This window comes from Rhipicephalus microplus, chromosome 8, assembly GCF_043290135.1.
Source record: "Rhipicephalus microplus isolate Deutch F79 chromosome 8, USDA_Rmic, whole genome shotgun sequence".
NCBI classification, from domain to species: domain Eukaryota; kingdom Metazoa; phylum Arthropoda; class Arachnida; order Ixodida; family Ixodidae; genus Rhipicephalus; species Rhipicephalus microplus.
The window spans coordinates 7040215-7059384 of record NC_134707.1 but is presented as its reverse complement, the minus strand read 5'-3'; the positions used below and the strand labels follow the sequence as shown (position 1 = coordinate 7059384).

The window sequence follows — 19170 nt, the reverse complement described above, 5'->3', positions numbered from 1 at the left end:
CAGGCGGAACGAAAGAACCTGTGCGAAAGAGGACAAAAGCCCACGAACACGCCTGTGGGAGGCGCTTGTTGAGTTGGCAAAAAAAGATAGTGCGACAATTACGCTGACGTCGCTGCACTGTTGAAATGTTTACTTAGTGGAGGCGCTGACGTGCTCGCACGTGGTGCTTCTTTGATAACTGTCGCAAATGTCCCACATGCGTTTCCAATGCCACGCGAGTTCCCGTAGCCATTTTTATCAGCGCTGCTATCAGGCGCCCCGCACTGTCTTCATGCCATGGCCGCCGCTGAGTGGTCTCGGAGCTGACTCGGGCCATCCTGCATAGCACCGCAGAACTCAGTTTAGGTATTTAGGTACAGGGCCTCCTTAGCTCTCACTGAAACGTCACAATTTCCCAGGTAGTTCAAGTAAGGCAGGAGTTCAATAAGGCAGAACATAGAACTTTGAGGCAATAACCAACGCTTGAATGGGAGATGTTGCTGACGTCACAGTTTAATTAAGTGGCACTTCTTCAAGGCAGCGACCTTGACAAAGACAAGCGAACTTGTTAAAACGATAGCTCTAGGAAAACCCGCGTACAAGAATGTTCCTTACTTCTTAAGTAGCCTACAAAAAGAAGTCGCGCAACGTACTGCTGCTTATTGACAATTCATAGGACTAGAAAGCTTCACGAGCAACCTGCCGCAATTAGGCGTGTATAGGCTCAATGGAGTGGTAATGCTGGTATCAGGTAGACGTTGTGTTCGAGGGCTTTACTCTTAGGGTAGGTGGGGTTCCGTACATGAGCGTACACACGTACAACGGCTGGCAAGGGACATTGATCCTTTGCTTCGTCCACACACCCCGAGTATAGTGGACAGGGACTGAGCGCGCTGTACCACTTACCTGTTTTGTTATTTACTGCTTAGTTTCCGTGTTTTCTCAATAAAGTTGGTCAGTTTCTATCACTGTACTTCGCCAAGAATAAATGTCTAGGCACAACTGGAATTCTCTCTCTCATATATATATTAACACTTATAATTTTTGTGTCCTGGTAGCACCGGGAGAGTACGATCCCGACAGGGCGAACGAATTGGTTTATCCAAGGTCACCACGCTTCAGTATTCGTTCGAGACTCAAAGAACGGCTACCGGACAACGCAACATTTCCAGGTTAGACCTATACGAAAGACACTTTAGCCCCCTTTATTGCTCATCGTTGCATTTTTATTACTTCAGCACCAGGTACATACGACCCCGACAAAGGCAATCCTGCCATGTTCGGATTACCACCAAGACCTCAATCGAGGAGCCCGAAGAGGTCTAGGTCTCATGATTTTGAAGAAAAGCGGGGTAAGACGGGGGAAAGAAAGTTTAGCTTTTTGGCTGCCAGAGTGTCGATGTATTAAATAATTTACGGTGTTTAATTACGGTGTTTGCGAGACCTTTGTCCAATGAATTTTTTAATTAACTTCACCTGATATGACACCATTACTAAAGATTTCATTTATTTTTTATGTCAAAAGGAACGACATTACCTCATGAAAGAACAAGCAAAAGAAGCAGTTCATTCCGAATTGTGAGAACCACAGAGGATACTGCTGGTGGTACGTGTGATTTCATTGTATTGAATGCAGACATGTGAGCCAACGGATGGAAATACATTGTGGCACGTGTTTTATGAAGAGAGTTTAGTGCCCCAGGCAGGATGACGTATGTTTCGAAAAGTAGACCAATCTTAGCCGAAGAAGACTATAGCCATTGTTAGTCTGTCAGTTCTAAAGGAATTACTCCTTAAAAAATAATAACGAGAAAAAACATAGAGAGAGTTTTTTTTTTTTCAATTTTTATGTGTATACACACTCTGCGTACAAGCGCGATTGTGAACACACACAGAACAGAAAAGGTGGGCAATCATTAAACCCACTCTCTTAACCCACCAAAAATATATGGGTGCGCCTGGTCATTAAAAGACACTTTTCACAAAGGTAAGGCCGACTATTGAAGCGTCAGCCAGCCTGTCTGAGTCATTTTATACATGTTCATACAACCTCGGCAGTTAACTGAAATGACCGTTCTGCTCTTGTGTGTCTAATAATACGATGTAGCGTAAACAACGTTGAAATACTGGAAAACTCTCCTAGATGCACTTACTAAAGCACTGCGCATGTTTGTTCGGCAGAGCGCGATTTGAAAGGCTCCCAGCAGACGATAAAACGAAGTCGCTCTCTTAGTGGACCTCGGCCAAAGGATTCGGTTTTAACAAACGGAAAAGGTATGAACATTCCTGTTTCACTTGGAGTGCTTCTCGTTTTGAAATTTGGTGTCTCATAACCTCAAATACTTTTTTTCACTACACAAAGCAAAAGCGGCTTTGTCCGAAATTCCAAAACCTAAAAGACGGAGTGAGTCACCCCGATTGACTCGACAGTCCAGATTCGAGACCACTGGTACGTGCAAATGGGTTGCTTAGGCACTGTCAATAAGTGCTTTCTAAGCACTAGTTTATTTTTCTTATCACAGAAGTTCAAGCTAGGAGTCTGAAGGAAACAAAAGAAGGACAGCGTACATTTAGGGTTACTCGCAAACAAAGGACCGGGATGGATGAAGGTAGGCGACGTTTTCTCTGAGTCAGAACGTATCACAGTGCTAGCAAACACGGACGCGTGCCTATGGGATGAGTGCCAACTTTTAGTCCGGTGGTGCTCTTCTCGCAAGCGCTCGTCCTTTTGATACATTTTGATTCACTTAGCCAGTAGGCCAAAAAAGCCACTTAGTCTTCGCTGAAGAATCGCAAACAGTAATTCAACCGAATTCGTCCAGGAGAAGCACCACAGGTGGATGTTGTCGTTTCTGAAACAGCAATGAAGCGACGATTACCTGTGGATATTACGAAGAGAAAGACGGACTCAAAAGGTTAGCCAGATGCGTTTTAAAGTCGATCGTTTTTATAGTACCGACTTATCCTGCAGCCGCCGTAACAGAGCCGTCGTCCTCAAGGATGGCAACGAAGAAGGGTACATTCCTTCGATCTCTGCGGAGAAAGCTGGATGGTACCGAAGGTATGCGATGCACTATCGCGCCCTTTATCTAATGTATGCAAAATAAATCATTATAACCTCCAATCTTTTTTTTCTCTAAGAAATATCTCGGACGTCTAAAGTGGTTAGGGAGCCCACTAAGCCTAAAAAAACCGATTGCGTAGTGCAGAAGACAAAGGAACACCGAGGTAGGAACTATTTGTGAATGTTTATTTGCGACTTGCTATGACCACGCTAACTCGTAACGTTACATTCAAGAACGGATCACCACTACTAGTCATCCGGAAGCTGTGCCTAGGAGAAGTCGGTCTCTTCGAGTCATTCGAAAAGAGGCGGACGAGATGCCGGGTATGTTGTACACCTGCACCTCACACTGAGGGTATAGGGTTCTTAATCGGGAAGCCTTTGTAAACGTTGGGTCCTCGTTATTGCTAAGGCTAAAAATTTTATTTCTTTTTCCTTGGTTGCACATCTATAGACAAGCGAGCTAAGTCTACCGAAGAATTGACTAGACGAAGTCCATCTCTGCGTGCAGCACGAGCAAAGCAAGACGCAATCGAAGGTGCGATGCATACGACCTCAAGCTTACATAGGTCGCCTAATGCAGCCTCATTCCTTTCACAGCCCAAGAGGCAGACAAGAGATCGAGGCCATCGGACAGAAGATTAGGGCGTAGTAGGTCTCTGCGAATTGCACAAAACGCAATCGACTACATTGATGGTACGTGCCGTACATTCTTTTGAGGCGTAGCCCAAGTAATCTTTTCCGCAGTCATACGGGTGTGGCAACAACCTTTTTTTTTTTGCATTCACCACCTGGTTTCCGCATGCAGAGAAGGAGAACGTCTCAAAGTCTGAAACTCACATCATCGCTTCCTATCCCAGTCTTCACAAGGAGCGGCACCCGAGTACCCACTTGGCTAAGAGCCTAGGTAACGGTGGCGTCCCTACGTCTTAGTGCCGACTGGTTCCGTTTGGTGTCCTGCACGAACTTAATTGACTCTTTTCGTATTTTTTTTATGTAGAGCCTGCAGCGTTTACGACGAGCGACGAAAGTGGTATGTTCGAAGACGACGAAACGATGGACAGCGTGTCGGCTCACGACAGGACGTTCGTACGAACGCCGACTGGTCAGTTTCTTTTAAATTGGCCTTAATTGTGTAAGACGAAATGTCCTTGGCAGATATTGCAGTAACCTTATCAGGAATCGGAAACCATCGCTTATACATGTCACATAGCCGATTTTGCCAATCTACTTTGGCTATTTTGCAATGCCCTTTGCGAAGCCATGACAAATAAGTGGGGCAATCTTTTTCAACTATCACAATAGCACGTGAAGGTATTACATAGAAGTGGACATAAAAGTGCATTGAGATAACTGGTAAAATGCATCAGTATACTAAAGTGTAACATACGATTATTAATTAGTAATGATATTAAAGAAGCAATTGTAAATATGTTAAAAGAAATAATAATCAATCTAAATTGCAACAAACCAGCGCACAATAACGACGAGCACAAGCGTTGAACGTCGGTGAATCCTAATAATACCCCAATAGGACCAAAATCTCAAGGTTAAACTTGCGGTCTGAGATATTTTCATTGTGAACAGCAAGAAAAATTGTTATATCATACTGTTGTGTTCAGTATGGTGGTTTTGGGACGTTAAACCTCACATATCAATGAATGTTGTGTTCAATGTCACTCTGCTGCGAAAAGATCCAAGGTGAACAATACGTTCTTGTTGTAACATTATCCAAGTCCGTGTTTTAATTTAATTGTTTTCTTTAAGTTCGCGTCTGTCTTGTTGAGAAGAATGCACTTTGCACTCCGTTGTGTAGCTTTTCACCAATCTTCGGACCCCACAGATTCGTCGAGGATCCAAGTGTCACCGGAGAGCTTTCGGGAATTGAGGCATGCTCAGGGATGCATTCACATGGCACCAAGGTTTCCAGAGGGACTGGACTTCTGGAAACCACCCGGTACAGGGTCTTTGTTTGCTAAACTTTACCAGTCCTGGACGCAGGAAACAGCTGTTTCTTCTGGTAAGGGGCCCTCTGAATACCTATCATAATTTGTGCCCGCGACCTAACGAGCACGCCTTTACATGTCGTCACTTGGATAGTTTTTCATTTTGATTGATTCAATTTATTCATTTCCATTTACACAAGCTGGCAGATCATAGTGGCAAATGGAGTTGGATGTGGGAACCTGAGCACATCAAAAACCTGAGTCCATCGCAAAATCTATACCGAAAAATCTCGCTGGTTGTTTAGGGACGAATGAGAGGGAAAGGCGTAGAATTACTATTAATCCCTCTAATTCTCTTCAGTTACGTCAATGGCCAATGCTAAACACTACCAGCCGATGTTAGCCAACACGAATTGGCGAACACTAGACATAAGTGAACAGTTGTAAAAAAAAATACCCAATGTATGTGTTCTTTGTATGCAGTATACTTTGTTGGCTCTACATTAACTATGCACTTTTAGGCAGGTTGTACTTAATTGTGACAAAGCATTCAGAGCTTGCAAAATTTTGAAAATTTTTCCTGGAAGCAACCGATGCCGAACAGACTTACGGTAGATATGGTACGAAGAGCTTTTGTATTTAACACTAAATGTTCGAAGTTGAAGCTGGTGTTTAAATGTAAAGTGGAGAGATGTCATTCATTCGTTTGTAGCCCGAAGCACCAAATAAAACTCCACTGGTTTTCGCAAAAAGAGGGTTTATCAGTCGACGCAAATTTGATCCTGGTTTGTTTCTCGAACTCAAGATCAACGCCTTTCCAAAGCTGGGTATTTACAACCTGAGCTATTTAATATCCAAGCATTTGCAGGATGAGTGCGAATAAATTGGTAATTCGAAACACGGGGGTCTGCAGCGTTCGCTTCGGGCAATGAGTAGTGAAATGTGGCTTGTGTTTACAACCTTACTACAGTCTGCGTGCTTTCCAAGAATTTATGTGCTGTGTTAATTTATCATGCGTTCATGTTATTTAGCATTCATTGCGCATCGTTTTGTTGCACATCATTTTGTTGTACAGTTATCAGCGCATCGTTTAAAGCTTCGTCGTATTTGCAGCGGAAGCAGAAGACAACAGCCGAGTGATGTTCCGTTCAGCTGCAAGCCTCTTCTTCAGGAAAGGCTTTGCAGCTCTACTACGGAACGAAACACCTGGTAGGCTTCCTTATGTACTGCATTGAATGCGATGTTTGCGCGCTCTCGTAGACTTTCAATCTGCTAATGAACGGTATCTGATCGCGAATGGTTTTTTTCTTTACCACGCTTCTTTGCTGAAGACACGAGAAGGCAGACACAAATATTGGGAGTTCCAGCATACTTTTCTATCATGAAGCTACACGTGCTGAACATAATAAGCATCAACTTCAGCTGTTATGAGCTTATGAGTTGCCAAGAGTCACTAAATGTTAATATTTAGCTGTCAAGTCAGACTCTTCGATCACACATTAAAAACTTTTCTTGCTTCTTTCGAGTAGATATCTATTTCTTATGGCGTCGTATTCTCTTTACACAGCCAAACTGGTGAAAACGTGATTTGACTATTAGGGACAATAGTATGGCTGCCACTAACGCGTTTCAGCCCGTCTTTTTCTAATAAATGTACACAAAACATTTCATCTTTTTGGTCACGAGCGAGAGCGATGCAATAAAGCTTTTAACGGTGAGCACCAAACCGTAATCCAGGAAATGCTGCCTAAATCGTCACATCGCCGGAAACAATCGAAGGTTGTTGTTGTTGACTTGTCTGTTATTTTAAATTTTTATATAGTTAAGTGCAGTTCTATTTACAGGACTCGGTCAGTTAGCTCACCACCGGAAAGATTGTTGCACTAGCAGAGTTTGTTGCGAGTTATTTCTCTTTTTTTTTCTAATAAAAAAACTGCAAAAACGAAAGATACATGTGGCATGTTTGGTCTGCTATTTCATCTTATTTATGTTGCGGAGCTAAAAACACTATGCTTCAATAACGCCACGAAAATTCGTACATGCCTGCAGTGAACCAGTGGTCTGCCATCGTTATTTAAGCACATACGATGCATGCAAAACGCGCGGGACAAGCGGATAATCTGAAATTCAGCGGCAAAAGTCCCGTACTAAGGGCAACCCGTATCTACCTATGATTCTCAGCGTTAGCTTCCCGACTCATAAACACCTGGCGATCACTGTTTGACCTCCTTTTTTGTTTTGCACACAACAGGACCGGGTTACTACAACCCTAGCATCGGTGAGCAGCTACGCTTTCCTCGAATGCCAAGCTTTACGATACGAAGAAAGCTCAAGTGTCCGAAGAGAGAGCAGACTCCCGGTCAGTGCATTTGTTGAGTTTGCTTATGTTAGATTTTTTTTTATTTCGCACGATGCTGCGAACTTGCCATAGAACACAATAAACTCATTGAGAGAGCCTGTTATTGGGCATTCAGTAGTGATTTCATTTGTTTTAGAGGCATGCAAGGGCACGCACATTTTCAAACTAACCATGCGAACGAAAAAGCTGGGCAATGTGTACTCTAAGAAATAAAAGTTATTTGACTCTTTTCTGTCCGTCATGATTCTAGCTGACTTTTAGTGACTCTTTTAGTGATTATTATACTTTATGCAGAGTGTCGCAGGACCTAGAAGAGTGTAAACACACCTCGTCATAAAAACAGCCATATACGTGTCAAGTCAGGGCAAATAAAAAAAAATAGCAAATAATACAATAATACTGTGTATTTTTTAAGTGTATCAAAATGACTAGAAAAGACGGGAATGTATATTTATAGATGCACATTTACCATGCATGTCTGTGGATTGTTACATACATGTGTGTTATATATGGTACGTTTTATGCCACTGATTTGAAAAATACTCGCTGGGCCGAAATGTGACAGAACTATTGAACCTTAAAGTCTCGCATACTGTGTCCTTTTTCTTGTACACAATAAAATAAATGTGCTGTTGAAACAAATGACGTATCACATTTTTCTTGATCAGATGTCTCAGCGTCTGTTTCTTCCCTCTTTTTCGTTCTCTGTTGGGGAGTGCAGCTCCCTGGGATTACAGCCCCGACAAAGCGGACCCTCTCGTGCGGCCCATGTCGCCATCTTACACCTTCGGACACAAGGGCGACTGTTGTCGTTGCAGAAGCACGAGTCCCGGTTTGTACACTCGTGCAGTGGCTACCCACGGTGACCACTCGCAAGCGTCTACTGCGTGTCTACACTTCCACACCCGGTCGCACCCTGTCCTGCGTTTCTGTTGCACCATGGTTGCACATCTGTACACCCACTGCACGCACCCGAGTGACCCGCTTCTATTTTTCGTCGTAAGGCTGCATCGACACCCCGCCAAGTTTTTTTTTTCCTTATCGCGACCGCCCGTCTTTTAAATCATGGCTCACGAAGAACACGTATGGCCATCTCACTCAACGTATAAGCTTGTTTGCGTGAACAGTTCGTTTGCACTGATATATAATAAAACAGGATGAATCGTTTTATTCCTTTCTAGCGTTTGTGTTGTAAGGAGTGCACAAAGAAACGAAAGTTTCGTGATGCTCACGGCTACCATTATACTCTGTATGACGGGTGGAAAAAGAGCAATGAGACCAGCAACAACCGCATAGCCCATTGCCGTGGTGTTACTACGTTCTGTGAAACTTAGTTGAGATACTGTTGCATCCGTAGACACTCAGTATTTCGCACGTAAAAGCTCACAGAAAGCTTTCGTGGTATTGAACATTACATACTGATGTGCAGTGTTATTCTGGCGTACGAAAATTGGCCAAGAACGAGAGAAAATGTCCATGGTTCATGAATTATCGCGGTGAGCTCGTTTAGCCCACGAGACTTAGCAAATAAGCGCGTACAAAAGAAGGAAGGCGTGACCTTTTGCTGCTACCTTATAGATTTTTCCTAAAAAGAGAAAATGGAGAAACGTAGCACGATGGTTAATACCGATCTGGCCTTGTGTTTTGACAGCACCGGGTGCCTACAACCCCGAGAAAGCCGATCAGTGCGTCAGATCTCTGGAACCTAGTTACACCTTCGGAGTGAAATACAAGGACCCTAAACGGGATGATTTTCCCGGTAGGTTAACGAGCCTTCTCACTGGCTTCGCTCCCAACGCCTAAGCTTGCTAGAATGGAAAAAATTGCAATAAATTCTCTCTTAATTTTGAGGCTTTTACTCCAAGTCGTCATAGTGATAATGATGATGATGGTGATTATGCTCAGCCAGTCGTACAGAACCAAGTGTGACGCAGGTTTCTTCAACTAGTTCTTATGACGGGCACTGACACCTTGATTAGTGCTGAAAACACGAATGAAGGTTACTAGTTACCAGCATGTTCAATATCGTAACTGGGATCGGTATTAGTAATTGGTTAGGTGACAGCCTGATTAATATCGTAACTGTCCTTGACCTGGTTAAAACAACCGTATCTAGTTTATGTAACACGTAGCAACTTAAGTACCATATTATGCCCAATCTACATGCACACGTTTCCCAGGAAGATATGCGTTACCACAAAACTAGAAAACCATCTCACAACGTTTCTATCTCGGACGGTGGTTTGGAGTGTAACGATTCTCTCATGGCGCATCCCCTTTAGCAAAAAATAGCGTAAAATTTGACACCTTACTAACAGCACATGGATATGGTCTGCTTATGTGTGTGTGCTTACTCTTCATTTACTTGACATGAAAATGTATGCGGTAAACTAGCACTGTTCTTGAATCACTTCCGGTTCTGTTGACTATGTTCTCACTTTGCATGATGTTATGGTGGATTCAGCTAGTATATAGTAATAGCCAAGCGTGCAGCACCGCACTAACTTGACAGTGATGTCTACAGATGTCCGATTCGCTGCAGTGAGATTTTATAATTCAGGCTGCTTTGTTCCAAATTAAAAAAAAATATTGGTAGAACGAAAAACGTTTGTTTGATCCAGTGCACAAGAAAACGATATTGTAACGTTCCTTCCTCAGGTTTTGTTATCGTGCCGTTACTGTACGTGATTCCCAGCAAACACCGTACCTACAGTATTCGGGAATTGCCGCCGCTGTAGATAGACCATTTCGTTAAGATCACGCCCACTTCTCGAAAATTGCAGACTATTCTGGAACCTACGTCACCGCTAGCGATAACGCTAGAATGTTCGATGACAAGTGTATAAATGCCGACACGCTTCGGCGTTTGTCAGTTGATCGACGGCCGACGCTCTGGCCCCCACTATCAGTGCTATTGTCTTGCTGTAACCTGAATTTTCTTTTTTGAGGCCACAAGTTCGGCCAGAAATAAACAGTTAAATATTCGACGTGCAGTCTGCTCCCTTCGTCCACATCACAAACCTGTGACAGTATATTCGAAGCAAAGAAGATAGGCAATAATCATTCTCGGCTCCTTAACTTGATTAAAGTGTCTGTGGTGTGACTGCACGAAAGGTTACAATATGTTATGTGGTGGCGCACGCTTCACTGACTAAAGCATGAAAGCCGAACTGCTGAACCCACGTGGCAATCAAACTTGACGAATGGACATCGTTCTTCCTATCACCTCTCTCTCTTTTTCTTTCCTTTTCTCTCTCTCTATTTTTCTCTCAGCTCCTGGCACCTACTGTCCTGAGAAATCTGACACGGTTCTAGCCACGACACCGGCTTACACCTTTGGTTTCAAGCATAAGGACCTTAGGCCTGACGATATTCCTGGTAATATAAATGCTTTTTTTGTAGTAATAGTAGAAGCTTGATTTTTGCCGCAGATTATCTTGGTGATGGATGTCTTCATTTTAATTACTGCATACTGGTACCTTAATACCGCAAAGTGCCTCATAACTCTAGGACCAAAAGCGTTAAAGATTTTTTTTTGCTACGATGTCGCAGAAATCATTTGGCTCGTCTTGCTCGTATTTAGTTAGTCCATAAACGAGCTAATAACTAATGAAATTTTCTATGCTGTGTAGGCTGGAGATTTGGTGTACTCAGCATTACAGCATGACTCATAATCATGCTGTGTTGGCGTTACGTGCCCAAACCACAGTATGATTATCGCTGTGTTAATTCAATAATAAATATTCAACACTTTCAGTGCCCGTGCTATAATATCTTGAGCCCTACATGCCAACTTACTGAGCAGTTTCGCTAATGTTGCCATGAGTTCTAATGAAAGAAAATATTATATCCTGATACTGCAGTTAAATTGAAGACATTTTGAGAGCGCTAGTTTAATAACGTCTATAGCATTCCCTAATTCAGCAAGTGGATAAAAATGTAAATTGTGTCAAAAAACAACAAGTCAGTTCCAGCACAATTCAGAAAAAGCTTTCGCATAGCACGAAAGGACACACGCACATGAGAATGGCCCCACCGCGGTGGTCTAGTGGCTAAAGTACTCGGCTGCTGACCCGCAGATCGCGGGATCGAATCCCGGCTGCGGCGGCTGCATTTCCAATGGAGGCCGAAATGCTGTAGGCCCATGTGCTCAGATTTGGGTGCACGTTAAAGAACCCCAGGTGGTCAAAATTTCCGGAACCCTCCACTACGGCGTCTCTCATAATCATATTATGGCTTTGGGATGTTAAACCCCACATATCATCATCATCACACAAGAATGCACACATGGACACCCCACAGTGCTGTGTGATGTGCCTCCTCATGTACGTGTGTTCTTTCACGCTACATCAAAGCTTTTCAAACGAATCACCAATAAGCCCACATTGCAACTCTATTCGACAATTGCTAAGCTTGAACGTCTTTCGCATTCCTTCTCGTGGATTGCTTTTTTCACTATTGCTAAATCATGCTAAAGTGAGATCCCTTCATGCATGAGTACGTAGTTCCAAAGTGGGTGCTTTGTTCTAGCGTTTGCTTTGATAACGTACTGCATGTGATAGAGTTTCCTAGAATACTTACAAGAGGAAACTATGGTGCTAGAGTCTGAGTCAGTTGTAACGCATGGTACTTTAGCCAGCTTAGCAATGACCGGTTAATTTGTCTAAGCTTCGTACTTCCGGCTCCGTTTTCCTGCGTGTGGCCATGGAGCCGCTTCGACGCAAGATAGAGTTGGCAAAAAGTGCAGCATTTCCACTTCACCAACTCGGGCCTTTCAAGGGTCTACCAATTCAAAACGACTCAGGAAGTTCACGACGATCTATTCTCTTATCGAAGAACAATTCCAAAACACAAAAATAAACAGAACCCCGAGTGCGTTTGAAGCAGAAATCACAAAGATCAAGCACATCTGTGTACTACCCATCATTTCCACACAAAAAGTTTTCACAACCTTGAGGGTGTAATTTTTGTCTGATGGGCAACATTCTTTGAGTGTGTTTAGAAACACCCCTTAAGAATGTAAGGTGTAAGAAAAGGTTATACCCTACGTTTATATGTTCTTGGGTAGACATATCAGCCCCAAGACAGCGAAATAGGTCCATATATAATTTGCTTCTATAAGGGTGCGGCCTTGAGTCACTTGGTGATGCATTTTTGATGAAATTAAGCGTAACGAATGGAACAACAAAAGAATAGGCACATGCCCAAGCGTTTCGTCCCATGTGTTTCTTGCTTTGTTATACTGTTAATTGTCTTTCACTTGACCCAGTATGCTTCTGCCTCTAACTTTAGTCATTTAAACGGTGTTTTTATGCGTTGCACCCAACTCGGACGGGTATAGCTTGTTTTAACACCCATAATTTAGGCGTGTTCACAAACACCTATAAAAGTAGGGTATAACCATTCCTCACATTCTACATTTTAAGGGGTGTTTCCAAGCACCTTATGTTTACGGTGTTTCTAAATACCCTAAAATAATGGATACAATGGGACTGAGAAATACACCTTTAAGGGTGTAAAATTTTTAAGATTGCATGTTGGCTGAACAATCGCAGCGCCAGAGTTCACCTGTAGGAAATTGTAGAAAACACTATGCTCCACACGACCGATATAAACATAAAAGCAAACAAGCGTTGTAAACACTGAAGCAAACTTTTGTGCCTCTATGCGCATGACGTCAGCCCCTGGCGCCTACTGCCCCGAGAAAGCGGACACCGTACTGGCGGTTACACCGGCCTACACCTTCGGCATCAAGCCAAAGGACGCTAAGCCCGACGATATACCCGGTAACGTCAAAGAACTGCAGCGGTCGTCTACGCTAAGCCTTTCTGGTGTTCACACGTAGAAATAATTTTGCTGTAGCAACCCTCTCTTTGCACACCTGCATATATTACACATAACAGCTGCATCTCTTGCCGGTACTTACTTACGGAGCAGAAACCTGGAGGTTTACGAAGAGGGTCAATCTTAAATTGAGGACGACGCAGCGAGCGATGGAAAGGAAAATAATAGGTGTAACCTTAAGACACAAAATAGAAAGCAGAGTAGTTCAGAGAACAAACGGGTTTCCCCGTACGATCCCGACCTACTAACTGTATTTTCAGATGAGGCAAACGCACGAACAGGAGAGAAAAAGTTACGTGGACCGAGAAGATTTAAAAAAGTTTGCATTTATAAGCTGGCAGCAGAAAACACAAGACCGAGTTGCTATATGTATCATAGGATATGCCTTTACTCTGCTGTGGGCGTAGTCAGGTTCATGACGATAATGATGATAATATATTAACTTTTATATTAGCGAAATTCCAGCTTAAGGATTTATAGAGTTAACATAGTGGTTCATATAGCCTATGCAACGCGTAAACAAATTTAATGAGTTAGAAACTCTACTATTGAAATCTTCTTCGAAAATTAGCACTTACATTCTGGTTTTTCTAATGTCGATCTCCTCGAGTAATCAAGGGCAATAAGTATGCAAGTGTGCATTATGAGAGAGACTGTTTTGACAAATCAGAATCGCTTAACAAAGCATCCTGTCCAAATTCGCAATCATCCAAGAACCAAATCCCAGAATGCGGGATTCATGTTGAGCCATCAGCAAAAAGAGTACTACACAAAATGAAAGTGGTGGCTTCAAAGAAAGCGTACTTCAAAAAGTTTTCACAAAATGAATTTTACTAGATCAATGATAGAGAAAATATCTTTGAACGCATGCGCAAATTCTGTTGGCTCCTTGATTTTGTGAATCGGTTTTTCTGCACTTATATCTAGGTCACAATATTCACAGGCGTATTTGGCATATAGAATAACGAAGATCTCAACAACGTATAATTGCCAAAGAAGAGGAAACAACAATTTATTGCGATGCTTAACCCGTGTGGTCACTCGAAAGATAGTTTATACATTGGCATAATCAACAATAAGGGAAACATGGAACTCTTAGGACCGAGTGAATATTCCAAGAGGCATGCTTTTAACCAAGATAAACGCATTGTCCTGCAGTCACCGCTTTCTTTCGAGACTCAACATGTTTTTCTCTAAGCCACGACCAACCTATACCACCTCTCAAACGACATTTTTTTTTCGCCCTAACCTCATCATTTCACAAAATTACCCGCTTTACAAGGCCGAGTCATTCACTGGGTCAATACTGCTATTTTTCAAATCTTCTGTCCACGTCACTACTGCCAACTTTTCGCTGGAATCGTAATTCCTCAGCTTTCTTTTGTACTTCGGCTGGTTTGCATCGTTTGTTTTAGTTAGGTTAGTCACAGCCGTCACCCACAATCATGGAACGCGAGAGCTACCGATAATATAGCATGAATCGTGAAGCAAAAAGTGGTTCCAGCAAAGTATTTATATTAACAACTGTGGTGTGGCTAAAGAATATTTGCTTTTCTTGTGGGCACTCTTACCATTTGATAGCCCCTAAACAATCTCTTCTGCATGCCTATTCGTTTTCAGCTCTCGTTTTACACAACACTAACGAAGCATAGCAAGTAACCATTATAATTCGAGAAATTCTCGGAAGCTCATTCAAAGTAGGTTCACTTGTTTGTACCAGTAATTCAAAGCTTTCCTCCCTCACTTTCCAACCTAACACCACCACCCTTCCAGCACCGGGTACTTATAGACCCGAAAAGGCTGAGTCTGTGTTGGTCAGGACACCTGCGTACTCGTTCGGCACCAAGCCTAAGGATTCCAGGAATGACGGCATACCTGGTAACTTTCACTCCACTAATCGCATGAATTATTTCTTGTAATCAACGTAATATCTTTGTCTTGTCTTTTCCACCTTCTATGTGACAAGAAACTAATCAAATAATAAATCAAGTTGACCCGTCGCAGAGCACTAAGATTCCTTAACGCGTTTTTCTTCGGCCCAACTTCAGCGTGGTTTATCCCAGTTGCTGACTGTCCCGTTAGGAGACATCACAACAGATGCAAGAGGTGCGCGCTAAATTTGCAATAGAAGTAATATACTTGATGTTACTCTTGTAGCTACCTGTTATCTTTATCTGCTATCAGTCGAGAAATGATTTCTTACTTCGTTACCGTCAGCAAATACTGGGTAGGCTTCAATTAGAGATTGGTCCATAAGTACCAGCGCGCTTAATGCCGTCAACCGAACTACCAGCCAACATAGAACGAATTCATCTTTGAGCACCTTTGCGCGCAACAAACACAGATGAAATAAAAGAGCACACATGGCCAAGCGCATTCTGACAGCTTGTTTGTGTGTAAATATACATTTGCTTAAAAACGCAACATGGTCTCCGCCATCTCGTCCTAAACCACGTCATTCGTACGTATGACAACCACTTGTGGTCACAGTGCCACGGACCAGCGCGTCCACTACAACAGAATACATCGAAAGCACATGTGCCAATCAACTGAAAATAAAAGGGGTTAAAAAGGTACACTATGACAGGTGCGAAATATCTCCTTCTAGAGTCAACTGAAGGATAGTTAATGCACTTTTCTGTTGATTTTTCAATCCAGAGGGTTTCCACCATTCCCCTTGCGGTTTGGTTTTGATGGTAAACAAAACACTAGCGCTGCTAGGTCGTTGTGTTCACCCACATTCCCCACATTGAAGGGCATTGTTTGTTGTGCGCAAAGGTGCTTGCAGCAAGCTACATGTGGGAATAACCTTACTCCAATGGCAACTGTAGCTAAACGTGTACAGTCCTTTGATGTAAACAGATCGCACTGCCATGCCACAGAGTGGCGTCGACGACTAACGTTGGGCGTTTCTTTGTCGCAGCTCCCGGCAAGTACAACGTACCGGGCACTGACACGTACAAGAGCAAGTCCCCCGCCTACACGCTCAGCTATCGAACAAACATTCCCTCGGACCACACCAAGAAACCCGGGCCTGGAGCTCATTCACCCGAGAGGGTAATGATAAACTGTTTCGTTTCACATTATTACTCTTGATGACGCCATTGCGTGAGAGCTTCGCTTGCTAGATGGAAGACACGTGCTTCATTGCTTTTTTTTTGTTCGTGGACGGACGCTAAAAAATCAACTATGCGTGGCACTTACAGCACGGCTGTAAAAGAAATACAAGAGTCTGAGTTGATTTCAAGTGTCTCTGGACATTTAATTGCTACCGGTGGAGGAATTTAACGGTGTGGAGTGGTTTGACCACCAGGTAGTTTCGGCGAGCTGGTGCTATGTGTAACCTCGCGACTACCGAGCTAAGAGCACACGTGGAGCACGATCCATAAGGGCGAATTACTGATTCCAAGAGAACGTCTCGCTCTTGGGCATGTAAGTTTTATGGTGTGCCTACGTTTCTGGCCCCAAATATATATTGTGAGAACAGGGCAGAAGAGTGACACAGACATACTGAGAAGAGTCATATGTCTGTCCTTCGGTGGATCTGAATATTTTGCCAGCGACGATAAGGCTTAGACAACAATTATGTACCGATCAAACAAGCAGACTGGAATAAAGAAAGCAAATATTCGGTTTAATCTAAAATGCAGTGTAATTCAAAGCATCAAAATATTTTTCAATTTAAGAAGACAGCTAAGGTCACGATATCAATGGAAAATTGTTTGCTTGTTGAGGGCTATTTCTGTGCAAACATAGTCCAAGTTTTTTTTTTTCTTGTAAGACTGGATAGAGACTGCCTCTGTTAGCTTTGAGGTTAGGTGGCTGAGAAAGTGCATCTGTCGGAAAATTCAAAATTGCAACTGTATGGCTGTACAGTTGCAATTGCAACTGTACGGTTGCAACTGTGCAGTTGCAGCTGTGCAGTTGCAACTGTACGGCTGTACAGTTGCTTAACACAGAGGACCTGACAAGGTTTAGTTTTGTTCTGCCCCTTGATAATCAGAAGAAATGTTATTTCGTATGCAGGAGCTCCGCATACTAATTTAACTCTACTGCCTACACTTGCAGGTTTGGATGAACAAGAGTAGCTCACCACGGTTCTCCTTTGGCATTCGACACAGTCCGGTTGCCGAGACGCCCAAACCCAAGTAGGACCTTCGTGTGAAAAGACTCCCAGAGCCTGCAAAGGTACGCATTGTACAGCTAGGGTCAAGTTGCAGGAAATTTGGGGTAGCCCAATGTCGAAAAAATACGAAGAAAGCACATTGAATTGCTTTAAGTCTCGCGTGGAAATTCAGGCGCGACATTTGAAAATGAGATATTGTTCTTCATTAAATCCTGTTGATAAACTTATAATGATGAAATCAACAATAGCGGTATTCTCAAAGTACCATTAATAAATCTGAGATGATTCATCGTTGCACTTTAAATGTCCTTTAAAGCACACCAGCGCAATACGTTATTGTCTGGGCAACTATTGCTGGTGCTCCAAAGACGGTTTCAGTGGGCATTGTGCGCTTCAGTCGAATCGGGCTTTACTTCCTTGAATGCGTAGAGTAATTTTGTACTTATTTGGCTTCGAAGCATTGTAAACAAAAGAAAAAGAAGTTCACACTTTCATTGTTAATCTTGAGAAACAGCAACGCAGTTTCATCTCAGAGCCATAACGTGGCCTTCTTGGCTGATGCTAGGGCTCTCCTTGGCTTAGATAGAGTGCAGTCGAACCAAAGCCTGTGACACAGCATACAAGAATATACAAACTCCAGGGCCCGAAATAGTAACGTGCAAAGCCGACTGTGGCACACTCAAGAGAAAATGCGGACCTTTGGTCAATCGTACTCGGGTCGTGCCAGGCAGGCCAAACTCCGCGCGGCATCTGTCAGGACTGTCTTCGTTTGTGGACGTGGCATATTGGCTCATTGGTGCATGTGCGGCTAAGCAAGGTTAAAGCCAGGCGGTGCGCAGCTTGGTTTTTTTATAAGCAAAGGCTCGAGGGTGTTTTCTGCTGTCATCCGACGCTTTATTAATCTTAGTGTTCTAGTATTGTGCGATAATGATTATTTTACTGTTTTTTTTTCTTTTTGCAGGACTAACGGCAGCTACGAGACGCACTATCAACGACAGTCTACTGACAAGAACAATGCAGCGTCAGCGCATCTTAGTCAGCGCATCTACGCGGATGCATTGAATTAAGAATGCAAAGCGCGTTCAAACGTGGACAGAAGCCGTTGTTGTGTTGTGTTTCAATCTTGAATGGGCCTTACGCGTTACATAGCTTGTAGACTTCCCTGCGCGTTGCCAAAGACGACTCTTTTCTAAGAGCTGCAGTAACGAATAGTGCAAAGGTCTAGTGCCTCTGCGTCGGCAAGTCATATGAAACATAGCTCGGCGTTGCTTATTGTTTTGCCTCCGCAACTTCAATATTTTGATGCATTATTGGGTGCTTTGGTATCAGCTTCGCACATTATCGATACTCACGCACCGCTTGCTACACTAATGAAGCTTCTTTTTCTATTACGTTTAGACTGATACGTTATTGTTTTCTCATTTGTCTCTTCACTGCTTTAGCATGGCAATGAAAGATAAAATAAGTAAACAAAAGAAGTAAAAAACATTGCCTTTGAAATTTTTCGCTTAATTTTTTTTTCTGCTTTTTGACACGATGCTTCAAGGAATAAAAGTGCACGAATCGCACAGCTACCAATATATTGTTTGTTGCATTTATTTAGTGTGCGTGAATTATTTATATCATTAAACGGGAAAGCGTTAGATACCACCTCAAATGCGAAAAGTTGGTCACGGCGTCGGCCGCATTAGTGTCAACACGAGCGATGCAAAAAAGCATCATCACATGTATCCCGGCGCCAGAATGACAATACCCCTGTATGTAATAATCATCATGTCACAGGTCAACAAAATTACTCGCGTAATTATTACGTCATGACGACGAAACGTCACATGACCACGTCTTTGCGTTG

The 19170-nt window shown here is 43.0% G+C and overlaps 1 protein-coding gene across 36 annotated transcripts in view; it reads left to right on the top strand.

The window, feature by feature from the left end:
• The window catches only part of LOC119164047 (uncharacterized), an 84932-nt gene extending 66034 nt beyond the window's left edge, over positions 1-18898 (top strand). For 21 of the 36 annotated variants that reach the window (XM_075870893.1, XM_075870892.1, XM_075870884.1 and 18 more), the window contains 24 exons: positions 1038-1151; positions 1218-1331; positions 1505-1585; positions 2161-2253; positions 2342-2428; positions 2502-2588; positions 2802-2894; positions 2951-3040; positions 3121-3207; positions 3278-3367; positions 3498-3581; positions 3644-3739; positions 3852-3950; positions 4044-4148; positions 4887-5063; positions 6103-6198; positions 7241-7348; positions 8070-8210; positions 10622-10726; positions 13030-13134; positions 14966-15070; positions 16116-16249; positions 17261-17380; positions 18280-18898. In XM_075870893.1, coding sequence (XP_075727008.1) covers positions 1038-1151; positions 1218-1331; positions 1505-1585; positions 2161-2253; positions 2342-2428; positions 2502-2588; positions 2802-2894; positions 2951-3040; positions 3121-3207; positions 3278-3367; positions 3498-3581; positions 3644-3739; positions 3852-3950; positions 4044-4148; positions 4887-5063; positions 6103-6198; positions 7241-7348; positions 8070-8210; positions 10622-10726; positions 13030-13134; positions 14966-15070; positions 16116-16249; positions 17261-17344 — 2375 coding nt within the window. In that variant the 3' untranslated portion in view covers positions 17345-17380; positions 18280-18898. Of the gene's footprint in view, positions 1-1037; positions 1152-1217; positions 1332-1504; positions 1586-2160; positions 2254-2341; positions 2429-2501; positions 2589-2801; positions 2895-2950; positions 3041-3120; positions 3208-3277; positions 3368-3497; positions 3582-3643; positions 3740-3851; positions 3951-4043; positions 4149-4886; positions 5064-6102; positions 6199-7240; positions 7349-8069; positions 8348-8999; positions 9108-10621; positions 10727-13029; positions 13135-14965; positions 15071-16115; positions 16250-17260; positions 17381-18279 lie in introns of those variants that run through there. The other 15 variants (XM_075870868.1, XR_012885465.1, XR_012885462.1 and 12 more) reach the window with 15 other exon arrangements.
• The last annotated feature ends 272 nt before the right edge of the window (positions 18899-19170 follow it).